The 14,758-nt window shown below is 38.1% G+C and overlaps 1 protein-coding gene across 1 annotated transcript in view; it reads right to left on the bottom strand.

The window, feature by feature from the left end:
* Positions 1 to 14,758, bottom strand: part of LOC150090396 (Fanconi anemia group D2 protein-like) — a 204,939-nt gene continuing 190,181 nt past the window's right edge. The window contains exons 27-29 of the mRNA XM_090390299.1: positions 391 to 496; positions 205 to 260; positions 1 to 103 (exon numbers count right to left, since the gene is read on the bottom strand). Coding sequence (XP_090246425.1) covers positions 1 to 103; positions 205 to 260; positions 391 to 496 — 265 coding nt within the window. The remainder of the gene's footprint in view (positions 104 to 204; positions 261 to 390; positions 497 to 14,758) is intronic.

Genomic DNA, 14,758 nt, shown 5'->3' with positions numbered 1-14,758 from the left:
CTATTCACTGTCTAACTCCAAATTCACAGAACTAACTTTTCCTCCAGGAGAGACAGTTTTTTCTCCTTTTTTTTCTTTTTTTTTGGTAAAGTATAAAAAGCAGCTAATAAGAAAATAATAAAAACACCAAATTTTAATTTTAAAAATAATATTAATTAACATGATTAATGTAATTTTTCTTTTAGATCATGTAGCTATATTCACCTGAAATATGGTCGATAATTCAGAAGACTTACTGGAAGTGGTGCACTTTCCTCAACCTTGAAAGAGAAAAAAAAAATCTCTATAATAATAATAATGTATATGTTTTTAACTCCAGCATACACTCAACTTGACTAGAGTGCATGTTGCAATTAACACACACACACATAAGTTCTGAAATCACTATACCTTATCTTTCTGTGTATCGGATGCTAGTCGGCTATCACAGGCACTGGTTTCAGTATTTATAGCTTGAGTCTCCTGTGTGGATTCGTCGCTTGCTTGTTTAGAAGATCTGTCAAAAAACAAATGTTGAAGTTCTTTTAAACAAGTTAGTTAATGTATTCAGTGAGTTGCATTTCAGGCTTAGCAAATAATAATAAATCATGATTAAATAAATAAAAAAGAGCAAAAAGCAAAAAAGATTTTTGTGTATAAACTTAGATTTCTGTGCATCCACCACATTGCCCATTCATTCCTCCAACCAGCACATAGCAACAAACGTAACATCCAGTGCTTCTGCTACAATATACAGTATACGGATAGCCTATGTGATATGTACAAAAAAAATTAACTAAATTGCCAGATTTTTATTGGACTGATTTTAATGAAATTTGGGAAGGCTTGACAAATCATTCTAAAACAGCATTTTAAATTTCATGAAATTCCATCCATTGGGAATCAAATATGCAGACAAACAAACAAAAAAATAATTGTTTAATGTCTATTGGTCAAATTTTAATGAAGTTTGGGGTGGCTCTATAAGTAACAGGCCCAAACATAAAATTTAACGAAAATCCATCCACTAGAAGCCGTGTTATTATGTGAGACGGATAGATGGATGTGGTAAAGACAATAGGCACATTACAGATTTATACTAATTGAACGAAAAATAAATTTCGCCAATTCACATCTTATTAGCTTGAATGTCAATTTTCTACAATTAGTAATATCTGGTGGTTTATTTTTGTTCATAATATAAACAACCACATAATTCAAAGGTGTTTACATCTAACCATTCTGAAAATAAATAAATTCAATACCTTATTTAGCACTCATATGAGCTTGAACCATACCCAACTCAAAAGCATGTGTTACTACACCCGTGTAATAACATGGCTACATTAAGGCATAACATAAACATATAGCAGGAAACAACTGCACCAATATTTCAAGAACATCACTGGAATTCATATTGTCTTAAAAAGTAAAAAAAAAAAAAAAAAATTTATTTAATTCAGAAATTTCAAATATGAATTTAATAACATTAGCATTACGTCACATTTTAGGGCAAAAGCCTCAAGTTGCATAGTGAGTTAACATGCTTACAAGTTAGTGTAAATGCATCAGATCTGCTCACAGCTTACTACTAAACAGTTATAATATTAGCATCATTATGTATATCTCATATTGTGAATACCTTCACAACGAGTTGCCATGATATTGCACTACTTTGAATAAATAACTCTTCACCACAGGAGAAGGCTATTGTTACTTATTCTCAGCGGATGCCACTTCAGAGCTGACTGGCTCCTCTATGGTGGATGCACGGGCACCCTGGTGTTGCAATCATGGCAAGGCAGTTGCGGAGTATAACTCCATAATATGAGAGATACCTGTGGTGTGAAGTAATTTGAATTACGTCACATTTTAGGGCAAAAGCCTCAAGTTGCGTAGTGAGTTAACATGCTTACAAGTTAGTGCAAATGCATTAGATCTGCTCGCAGTGGTGGAATCAGCTGAGAATAAGTAACAATAGCCTTCTCCTGTTCAGAAGAACCACTCGATCATGCCTTAAGCTGGCACTGGCACTTACTTCTACTCTTTCTAAAGTGGCACCTCCGTAGCCAGGTGGGAAGGAGCAGCAGTGCGTAGCACATGCTTCTTGATTAGACCGGGTTCAAGCCCGTGATCACCAAATACGGATGATGTGGAAAGGTCAGGGAATGACCACCGCATACCCCCGAAGCAATATGGCCTTAGTTGCTAATGCTCCTAAAAACCAAATAACAATAATAATAACAAGCATGCAGATGTGGTCATTTATGACGAATGTGATCCCACAGAGTGTGAAGTGCAATTCTGTAGTAAGGTCCATAACATTCATACGATGGGGCACAAACTGGTAAACCATTTCTTGAATGTCAAAAAAAAAAAAAAAAAAAGGATGACTATAACCCTTCCAGCAGAAGTCACAACTTTTGCTTTTTTTTTTGGTGTTGGGGATAATACAAATTTCCAAACAGAGCTTTGTTGCTTACTCTTTGGGTTGCAATGATGAAGCCATGACTTGTCCACCATTATAACCTTGTGCAGAACTTCACCATCTTCAGAAACCACCTATTGCAGGGCTCCCGACAAACCTCCACCTGAACTTGCTTTTATACTCAGCATACCCAGCATGGACAAATGCTGGGTATGCTGAGTATAAAAGCATGACCATTTGCTTATGACAAATGGTCATGAAGAATACCATAAGTGCTTCCTACTGATATTCTCTGCCTTACTGTTATATAATGATCTTCTCTCAAGGTTACAGAAGCAGTGTTTGTGGTTTCTCTGGTGACAGCAGTGGTTGGAGCTCCATGACCACAGATATTTGCGAGTGAAACACATCCATCTTTAAACATTCTAAACCACCTGTGAGCTGTGCTATATGGAAACATAGATTCACCATAAGCCTCTTAACATTTCATATGCTCCAACTGATGTTTTCTTCAGATGGAAATGAAATTTGAGAGTGGCATATCATTCCTTGTATGTCGTGTCCATTGTATGTAGGCTAAACAAGATCATTTAGACAAGACTGCAGTAATAATTCAGACAGCATGGGTTTGTTAAGGGAAAGTCTTGTCTGACAAATTTGATTGGATACTATGATATGGTTACAAAGGAACTGGATGCAAAAAAAAAATAATATTGATATCATATACTTTGATTTCAGGAAAGCTTTTAACACTGCTGCACATGGAAGGCTACTATACAAATTGGAGCAGTATGGTATTAAGGGAAAGTTGCTACAATGGATAAAACGGTGGTTGAGCAGGAGAAGACAGAGAGTGGTAATCAATGGACACTGCTCTTTGTTGACTAATGTTATTAGTGAAGTCCTCCAGGGTTCGGTGTTGATTCCACAGTTATTTTGTATATTTATCAATGATATTGATGAAGGTATATCAGGCTTAATGTTGAAGTTTGCAGATGATACAAAGGTTAGCAGGGTTGTTAATGACAGTAATGGCAGTACGCTACTGCAACAGGATCTAGAAAATTTGGGCAGATGGGCTGAGAAGTGGCAACTGAAGTTTAACATTGACAAATGCAAAGTACTGTCTATGGTTAGAAGTAACCCCAGAGAAACATGTGAACTGTGTGGTACTACACTTAGGGTGGTAGAAAATGAAAAATATCTAGGAGTAATTGTGCAGTCAGATAAAAATTTTTGAGCAGTGTAGACAGGGTGCTAGAACAGGTCATGGGGTATTGTCAATGATGTACAGGAATTTTGCTAGTAGGGAAAAGGAAGTGATTATCCCTTTGTTTCATATGTTTCATAAGGCAATGGTCAGGCCACGTCACGTCTTGAGTACTGAACACAAGTCTGGAGGCCTCATTTTAGGAAGGATGTAGAGTTTCTTTAGTACCAAGTACAGAGAAGGGCAACAAGATTGGTGAAGGGAACGAAAGGATAGTCTTACCAAGAAAGGCTTAAGTTCTGCAAATTGCAGCATTCTGGAAACTAGGCACCTGCATGGTGATCTGATTGAGGTGTATAAGGCTTTGAGTGGGTTGAGTAGGCTCAATTCTGATGGGATTCTTCCTCTTGCTCAAAATATGAACTTGAGGGGGCATAAATTCAAATTGAGGAAAGATAGTTAAAGAATAGATGTGCAGAAATTTGCCTTTAGCCAGCGGGTAGTTGATTGCTGGAACAAACTTCCATCTGTCATTGTGGAAGTTGATAGCTTAAATAAATTCGAGGAGCTGGACAAACATTTAGAGGGAATGGATGTGTGAAATTTTTATTTATTTTGGACTGATGCTACATAAGCTTGCTTTCTTGCATCACATGCCTCGATTACTACTAGTATTAAACTTAACACGTATAGACTTGACCAACTGCCAGAACTGAGCCGGCATAAAGTTGACCAGCACATTATGTGCATGAGTCAACTGCACAGCTCAGCTAGAAATTGCAAGTAGTACAGTTGTAATGAAAAATGTTATGAGGGCTGTTCGATAATGTCTGTTATCGAACAGCCCCACTACACAACTTTTTCTGCATATTCTGTGGTTAGAAACTGAACTGATAGTATAAAAAGCACTGGAGCCCAAGAAAATCAATGCATAGTCTTTGTATTGCCCTTGATTTCTAGCCATTGTTCAGTTCATTATTTTAAGTTCATTTTAATTCATTTTTTCAGCCATTCATTTGGTTTCAGGATTTGTTGTCATAGAATGCTAGAGAAAAAATGAAATTTACATACAAGCTTTGTTTTTAGAATGTAACTTACAAAACTATTTACAGACTTTCATGTATTTAGAATGCTATAAGAAAAGACTTTAGGCTTTGCCCTATGTATAATCAGTTGGAGAAAATGCTCTTAACAGGTGTGCCCTAGGATATAGCAAAGAAGAAGAAGAATAAAGCTGCCACTTCAAGCAGCTTCTTGAAGTGGCAGCCTCAAACTTAGCAACATAGCCTGTATCAATATGACATTAATAACTGCAGTGTTTATGGTTTCCATAAACACTAAGCCATAGTTGAAAATATTGTCATATGTGATACAAATATTAAATAGTTTTGGAAGTTACTATTCTAAAAAAAAAAGCATATTTGTAAATTTCATTTATTCTCTACCATTCTGTGACCTAGACAACAAAACTTGAAATCCAAACATATGTTTAAACCTGAAGACTTTGGGCCAAACTTAGAAGGTATAGACTTGACCTTTTGCTTTTTATAGAGTGGCAACTCTATAAAAGAGTATTTGCATAATGGTGTATGCAAACGACCAACACACACAACTGTCAGTAGTATCAAGGCTGATCACCCGCGTTATTTGATGAGTGCTACACAAGTAACAGTTTCACCTGTTTCATATGCAAAATTTCAATATTATCCATCCAAAGTAAAGCACACGTGGTTTACACATTTTCCCACATTTCAGCATTGCAGCTTGTGAATAGTTTGATACCAGTTTATCGTAGAATCAGACAGGTTGAGCAGGCCAACATAGCCTCCAAGCTTACAAGACTATGGAATTTTTGTATGTGGGACACTTAAAATGTTTAGTCTGTTAAATTCCCATTAGAAACAAAAAATCTTCATTGTGGCTGACTTTCACACAATCTGGAACACTCTAGAATTGTATGAAATTTTGATAATTTTGGGCATGTTTAATCATTAATGCAAAGACATGTTGGCACCTATACTGCAACTCAACCCCTGCTGAAATGTGAAAACTGCAAAACACCTTAATACCTTACTACTACTACTACCTTTATAAAATTATTCTCTTTCTTGGTGATTCCTTCCTACTTCTGACTCTCTCTCTCTCTCTCTCAGGGTAACTCAGGAATTTTTTTTGTTTTGGCTGGTGCAGCATAAGCCTCAGTCTTCCTTGCACCATACGGCTAATAATAATAATAATACAATACAATACAATTTATTTTTAATCAAGAGTGCAGGTAATAATAATAATAGAATTAACTTAGAAAGGATACATTTATAGACCTATGTTCAACTTATTTCACATTTTGGTGCATGTAACTTACTCCCTAACTTTGTTCAGAGCTGTTGGCATTATCCTATATATATTGAAATAGGACCATCAGTCCTAATGGAAGCAAGTGGACTCTATCATGGGAAGAAAAGCTCAGCTACATGAAAGCAGTCAACAGTATCTCTGCAGCTGGACACAATGTCATAGGCAATGAGTATGGGATGAGATCGCAATATGGACTTTTTTGTTGGTGGTAGGTGTTATTCTCTGAAACAGTGCATCTAGTGGACTATTCCAAAACTATCACTGTGCAAGAGTATGAAAAATGGCACAAAAGGGGCAAAACAATCAGCTTGCACAAAATCTGTGTGTAACAGTGAGTCCCAATAGTGGATGAATAGATGAGTGAAAGAGAAAAAATGCAATGGCTTATGAGACCAACAGAATCTCACATGGAACAACTGGAACAATGTGGGTACAATATGGAACAGTCTAACTGCATTAGGATTATTCGATACATTCTCCATCAGGTGGTGCACTACAGCAGAGGGCTGACTCAATATCCCTGCTGTCAAACAATATCTGCACATCACAGATATTGTTTGACAGCATTTCACCTGCTTTCAAACAGTGTGATTACACAATGGATGATTAGAAAGTGTGATGAATTGGATTTCCATTATCTGCCATGGAAAGGTACGTGTATGACAGTAAGCCCTACCTGCATATTGCAGGCTGGTTGTGGCAATGTTCTGGCCTGGGGAATGTAGGATACCATAGGTCTCTTGGTTGTTCCGTCCATTCCCTGAAGGCTGAGTCTACCAAGAGAATGATGCACCATACCAAAAGGCCTCAGACATGTATAGGAATGGTTTGATGAATACTGAAGATATCGCACTCTCCAGTGTTTCCCAAATCAAATTCTCTTGACTTGAATCTTAAAATGGGACATTATACATATAGCATGGTAATGCATATCTCCATATGTGTTCAAGTATCGCTCGCTCGCTCGCTCGCACGCACACACACACACACACACATCTCTCCAGTATCACTACAGTTTACCAAATTTTTAACCTTACAATTCAACCTCCATATTTTCTCTCTCTTTTACTCTGTTGTTCCATGTGAAATTCAGGGAAATAACTCTGATATCAAGCTCTGAGTTTTAGATATTGCACTATTTTTTTTTCTATAGCCTAAAGAGCCTGAGTAACAAAGCAGCAGCTTTTAGTTCTGTTTCTACACATGCACTTGCTGTTTAAAATTGTGAACAAGATGGCAGCTTTCTTTTTTTTTTTTTTTTTTTTTTTTCTAAGTATGCTGCATTTGCTACTCAAAATTGTGAACAAGGTATACAAACAAAAATTACCAAATGATAGGATTTCAGTACAAGATTTTGAAATAAAGGTATCTCTCTCTCCTTAGAAGATTTTTCAATTGAAAAATCTTGTAAGAGGAATGGGGAAAACATATACGAGGTGCACACACCATTCATCAAAAAACATATGTAAAATATTGGTTTATGGCTGCAATTTTAGCTTTTAAAACAATTTTCTGTTTATACTCTGGCACAACCACAAAAGTCAAATGAGTTAACAACTAATCATTCTGACAAGAATACTTGTATTATCGTTATCAGCTAACAAAAATTGATTGAACATATTTAGAAGTTACACAAGCAGGATTTTAATTTCCCAGAGATTGACTGGAATTTGTGGGTTGGTCACTCACACACTAGAAAGGCTTTTGTGGATTTTGGATGATTGCTTTCTACAGCAGCATGTTTGGGGGGCAACTAGAGGGAGCAATACTCTTGATCAGATTATCAGTAGTGATTCTTCATGCATTAAGAATCTGCAAATAAAGGAACCACTAGGTGGCAATGATCACAGCGTGCTGAAGTGGGATTTACTCAAAGCGGTAACTACCATCAGGGGTAAAGGAAAGGGTTTGTGCTTTCGTAAAGATGGCGATGGTGGTCTGAGACTGTATTTAAATTCTATACGGTGGGACCAACAAATGATGCTACTAACATCAAATTCAAAATGGGAAGCATTCAGAGAATTAATCTTGGAAGCTACTAGGTTTTTCATACCAACTAAGGAATACTGTTCAAGATTTAGGCCTAAATGGATGTCAGATGAAGTAATTAGACATGTGGCAGAGAAAAAAATGCATGGGATGCATATAAATTAACAAGTGACACAGAATCCTATGATAGATATAAACTGATCTGTAACCAAGTCACAAAGGAGATTAATCAAGCAAAGGCAGATTACGAGAAATCTTTGGCAAAGGATGCAAAGAAAAACAGCAAAGAGTTCTTTATTTATGTAAACTCTAGAAGGAAGGAAATGAATCAGATTGGTCCACTTTATATCGATGGTCCTGCTCAGGTAGATAATAAACTGAATGAATATTCTGCATCTACATTCACACATGAGGAGTTATTCAGGGAGGGGAATGCCAGAGGTGTATTAAACTCTGGCAGTAAGCTAGATAATCTTGTAATAACTGAGAATAAAGTGGAGGAGAAATTGTTGAAGATAAACGTAAGAAAGGCACCTCGGTGGATAAAATCTATCCAGTTATATTAAAAGAGGCAGCAAAGGAAGTAGCAAACCCTTAGCCACAATTATGAGAGCTTCTTTGGACTCAGGGGAGGTACCCATGGATTGGAGAAGTGCAAATGTGACCCCAATCCACAAAGAGGATCAAGGGGGAAGACAGGTAATTACAGACATGTTAGTTTAACTTCTGTTACTGGGAAATTAATGGAGGCACTGGTTAAAGAAGCATTGCAGGGTCATGTAGACAAGACTTTAGTTATAGCTCGGACACAGCATGGGTTTGTTAAGGGGAAGTCTTGTCTGACCAATTTGATTGGATACTATGATGTAGTCACAAAGGAACTGGATGCAAAGAATAATTTTGATATCATATATTTGGATCTTAGAAAGTCTTTTGATACTGTTGCACATGGAAGACTGCTGCACAAATTGGAGCAGTGTGATATTGGCGGCAAATTGCTGCTATGGATAAAGGGATGGTTGAGTGGGAGAAGAGACAGAGATTGGTAATCAATGGACACTACTCTTCATGGAGTCCCCCGGGGTTCAGTGTTGGGTCCATTGTTATTTTCTGTATTCATCAATGATATTGATGATGGTATATCAGGCTTAATGTCCAAGTTTGCAGACAATACAAAGGTCAGCAGGGTTGTTAATGACACTAATGACAGTAAGCTGCAGCAACAGGATCTAGAAAAGTTGAGCAGATGGGCTGAGAGGTGGCAACTGAAGTTTAATATTGACAAATGTTTGTTTGTTGTTATTTGGTTTTTAGGAGCATTAGCAACTAAGGCCATATTGCTCCGGGAATATGCGGTGGTCATTCTTGACCTTTCCGTATCCTCCGTATTTGGTGGTGACGGACTCGAACCCCGGTCTAATCAAGAAGCGTGTGCTACGCACTGCTGCTCCTTCCCACCTGGCTATGGAGGCGCCGTTGACAAATGTAAAGTACTGCATATGGGAAGCAGTAACCCCAGAATAATGTATCAACTGTGTGGTACTACACTAACAGTGGTAGAGAGTGAAAAGGACCTGTGGGTAATTGTGCAGGCAGATATGAAATTTTCTGAGCAGTGCAGATGGTCTGCAAGAGTAGTTCATGGTGTCTTGTCAATTATATACAGAAAGTTTTCTAGCAGGGATAAGGAGGTGATTATTCCCTTGTATAAGGCAATGGTCAGGCCACCCCTTGAGTACTATATACAGGTCTGGAGGCCTCATTTTAACAAGGATGTAGAGCTGTTGGAATGAGTACAGAGAAGGGCAACAAGATTAGTGAATGGAACAAAGGGTTGCTCTTATGAAGAAAGGCTTAAGTTTTGCAAATTACAAACAGTGTCTGGAGACTAGGCACCTGCAAGGTGATCTGATTGAGGTGTATAAAGCCTTGAATGGTTTCAGCATGCTCAATGCTGATGGGATTCTTCCTCTTGCTCAGAATAATTGCCTGAGATCGCATAAATTCAAATTGAGGAAAGACAGTTGTAGGACAGATGTGCAGAAGTTTGCGTTTAGCCAACGGGTGGTTCATTGCTGGAACAAACTTCCATCTGTCGTTGTAGAAGTTGATAGCTTAAACAGATTCAAGGCAGAACTAGACAAAAATTTGGAGTGAGTAGATGGGTGAAATGAGAAGGGTCTGTGTTGTGGTTTTTTTTTTTTTTTTTTTTTGGCTGATGCTATATGAGCTTGCTTTCTTGCATCATGTGCCCTGCTAATGCTAGCTCAAACCAATTTCAAACCCAAAAACACGCTACTATCCTCCCACATTGATCAATTGTTTACATAAAGCTGAATTAAATTAAACTAACTTTTAACAATTTGAGACAACTGATGGAGCATACAGAAGAATGCAATGCATTTCACCATTTAGGCTTAACCACGGACAAAATAATACTGTCCATCATTGATTGGTTTTAAATATCAAAAACAAAAACTCTTAAATATCCTCGCAAAGCAAATCCAATTCAGTCAACTGACTTTTACACTTTATGTGATCAATGAGATATAGTTTTGAGTTTAGAATGATTCCAAGGAACTTGACAGACTGTGATAGGTTAAGGGTGATACTTAAGACTTGCAAAAATGCTGTGTGGGGAGGGTAGGGAAAGTTGCTAAATGTAAATATAATGGACCTGAGATCAAATAGTCAATAAAAACATATTTCCACACTGAAAGATGGAGTTTGGGAGATTTCTTATATTTTCTTATATTTCTTTATCATCTGAAGAAAGAAGTGAACAAAAAATGTCATAATAATCATAAGTAGTGGCCTAAATTCACAGATTTAATGAGGTAGCATTATGCCTTGAAGTGTAATGTTTTGTTTCTTAGTAATTCTACTAGAGCAGAAAACTTGCTTCTTGCCCTAATGGTAGCTGAGCATTCTGGTCTCTTGCCAAAGCTATTGGCCGCAACTTTTGCCCATCTCTGCTCCCAACTCTGTCCAAACCAGATGGTTCTGTTGTCACTTCAGCCAAGGATAAAGCTGACCTGCTAGCATCCCATTTTTCTTCCAGCTCATGTATTAATGATCTTGGTAAAACACATCTCACCATTCCCAACACGCTCCATTCAATGCCTCCTGTGGTCTTCCGTCAAAAGGATATCAGAAGGATTTTGATGAATCTTGATGCTAGGAAAGCTCCAGGTCCTGATGGTATTTCTCCACTTGTATCAATTTGCTCCTATCCTGAACTTACTCCTATTCTTTGCCACCTTTTTTCACTTTCTTATTCCAAAGGTGTTTTTCCTTCTGCTTGGAAATTTGCTCATATCCAGCCAGTTCCTAAAAAGGGAACTCTGTGGTACTACGCTGACAGTGGTAGAGAATGAAAAGGACCTGGGGGTAATTGTGCAGGCAGATATGAAGTTCTCTGAGCAGTGCAGACGAGCTGCAAGAGTAGCTCATGGTGTCTTGTCAATGATATACAGGAATTTTTCTAGCAGGGACAGGGATGTGATTATTCCCTTGTATAAGGCATTGGTCAGGCCACACCTTGAGTACTGTATACAGGTCTGGAGGCCTCATTTCAAGAAGGATGTAGAGCTGCTGGAACGAGTACAGAGAAGGGCAACAAGATTAGTGAATGGAACAAAGGGTTGCTCTTACGAAGAAAGGCTTAAGTTTTGCAAATTACAGAGCCTGGAGACTAGGCATCGGCGAGGTGATCTGATAGAGGTGTATAAGGTTTTGAATGGCTTGAGCATGCTCAATGCCGATGGGATTCTTCCTCTTGCTCAGAATAATCACCTGAGAGGGCATAAATTCAAATTGAGGAAGGACGGATGTCGGATAGATGTGCGGAAATTTGCCTTTAGCCAGCAGGCAGTTGGTTTGTGGAATAGACTCCCATCGCTTGTTGTTGAAGTTGATAGCCTAAACAAATTTAAGGCTCAGCTGGACAGGTATTTCGAATGAACGGAGGGGTGAAATGGGAGTAGTGGTTGGTTTTTTTTTTTTTTTTTTTTGGCTGATGCTGAATAAGCTTGCTTTCTTGCATCATATGCCTCTACTAATGCTAATGCTAATAATGCTAAGGGTGACAAATCCCTCCCATCCAATTATTGTCCCATTGCAATTACTTCTATTGTTTCTAAAGTAATGGAGAAATCAATTAACCGCCAACTCTTAAACTACCTAGAAACCTTCCGTCTGATCAACGATCGCCAGTATGGATTCCGTCAGTGTTGATCCACTGGTGATATTCTGGCTTATGTTACCCATTTATGGACTAATTCAATGGAAAGGTTCAGTGAAACACAAGTAGTTGCTCTTGACATCTCAATGGCTTTTGATCGTGTTTGGCATAAAGGTCTTCTAAACAAGCTTCCATCTTATGGTTTGCCAACTGTTTTTAGTAATTGGTTAGCCGGTTTTCTCTCTGATCGCTCACTGAGGGTGATGGTAGATAGCTCTCTGTCTTCTAACTTCTCCACTAATGCCGGTGTCCCCCAAGGTTCAGTTCTTTCCCCCACTCTTTTCCTCTTGTATATTAATGATCTTCTTCCATTGACTGGAAATCCTATCCATAGTTTTGCCGATGATAGCACATTGCATTCCACTTTCCATTTTGAGAAACTTTGTCCTGCTCAATCAGCTTCAACTTTTCGAAAATCTGCTTCCAATTCCTTAAATGCCGATCTTCAGGTAATTCTCCAGTGGGGCAAAGAACAACTTAGTTGATTTCAACTCTACTAAAACTCAGTCTTGTCTTATATCTCGCAAAAAGGATTCTTCTGCTCCTATGCTTATCTTTAGTGACACTGATTTCTAGGCAAAATGATATATCTCTTTTGGGGATTACCCTGACTTCTAATCTCTCTTGGCACAAGCACATTACAAATATTGCTTCCTCCGCATCTAAAAAACTTGGTTTTCTCTTTCGCTCTCGGCGTTACTTTTCTTCCAAACAGCTACTCACTCTGTATAAATCGCAAATCCGCCCTGCCATGGAATATTGTTCCCACATCTGGAGTGGTGCCCCCCAAAACCTCTCTCAGGCTTCTTGATTCCATTCAGAAGAGGGCAGTTAGGTTAATTAATAATTCATCTCTAACAGTCTCTCCACTCACTGTCTCATAGACATACTGTTTCTGCTGCATGCCTCTTCTACAGATACTTCTATGGGCACTGTTCTTCTGAATTGGCTTTTATAATTCCCGCTCTCTCTTTCAAAACAGTCCGAACACATGCCGCCACCAGCCAACATCCATTTACTGTCCAACTTCAAACTCACAGAACCAAGTTTTCATCTTCCTCGTTTATTCATTCAACTGCCGAACTGCCGTTTTCTGGAACAACCTTCCTTCATACGTATTTCCTGAAAATTACAATCTACAGAAGTTCAAGTCCAATGTCAACAAATATCTTCTTTTGTCTTCTCAACCTCCAACCCAAGCACGGTACTAAGTAATATAGGTTCTAATACCTCTCATGTTTGGGGTTCACATTAAAAAAAAAAAAAAATTGCTCAAATATTTTAAGTAATTTTTATGAACGAGACAGTCCAAAAATCAACAAGTGAATTTTTTTTTTTTTTTTAATGAAAACTTCAAGCACAAGAGGTATTCGAACCTATAGTACTTAGTAAAGTGCATGGATTGGAAGTTAAGAAGACAAAAGAAGATATTCGTTGATATTAGACTTGAACTTTTGTAGACTGTAATTTTCAGGAAATACATAGGAAGAAAGGTTGTTCCAGAAAACAGCAGTTGAAATGAGTAAACGAGAAAGATGAAAAGTTGGTTCTGTGAGTTTGAATTTGGACAGTAAATGGACGTTGGCTGGTTGCAGCACGTGTTGGGACTGTTTTGAAAGAGAAAGTGGGAATTATAGAAGCTAATTCAGAAGAACAGTGCCCGTGGAAGTATCTGTAGAAAATGCATGCAGCAGAAACAGTACATCTGTTGGACAGAGAGTGGAGAGACTCTGTTAGAGATGAGTCATTAATTAACCTAACTGCCCTCTTCTGAATGGAATCAAGAAACATGAGACAGATTGTGGAGGTCCCCGCCCCAGATGTGGGAACAATATTCCATGGTAGGGTGAATTTGCGATTTGTACAGAGTGAACAACTGTTTGAAGAAAGTAATGCTGAGAGTGAAAGAGAAAATACAGTTTTTTTTGATGCACAGGAAGTAATATTTGTAATGTGCCTATCCTAAGAGAGAGAGAGATTAGAAGTCAGAGTAATCCCAATAGAGATATATGATCTTGTCAAGAAATCAGAGTGTCGTAGAAGATAAGCATAGAAGCAGAAGAATCCTTTTTGCAAGATTTAAGACAGGACTGAGTTTTAGAAGAATTGAAATCAACTAAGTTATCTTTTCCCCACTGCAAAATTACATATAGATCATCATTTAAGGAATTGGTAGTGGATATTCAAGAAGTTGAAGCTGTTTCTGCAGGGCAAGGTTCCTCAAACTGGCAGCGGAATGGAATGTGCTGTCATCAGCAAAACTATGGACCTTCTGTCAAGAAGTTCCATAGTTCTGTCAAGACCTTCTGTCAAGAAGGTCTTAAATATACAAGAGGAAAAGAGTGGGAGAAAGAACTGAACCTCGGGGAACACCAGCATTAGTGGAGAAGTTAGAAGACAGAGAGCCATCTACCACAACCCACAGTTAGCAGTCAGAGAGAAAACTGGATATCCAATTACAAAAAACAGTTGGCAAACAATAAGATGGACTCTTATTTAGAAGATCTTTATGCCAAACATGATCAAAATCCTTTGAGATGTCAAGAGCAACTGC

Source organism: Mastigoproctus giganteus, chromosome 2 (genome assembly GCF_048544385.1).
Source record: "Mastigoproctus giganteus isolate SK-2022 chromosome 2, ASM4854438v1, whole genome shotgun sequence".
Classification (NCBI taxonomy): domain Eukaryota; kingdom Metazoa; phylum Arthropoda; class Arachnida; order Uropygi; family Thelyphonidae; genus Mastigoproctus; species Mastigoproctus giganteus.
The sequence above is the reverse complement of the archived record's forward strand: the minus strand, read 5'-3'. Positions and strand labels throughout refer to the sequence as shown.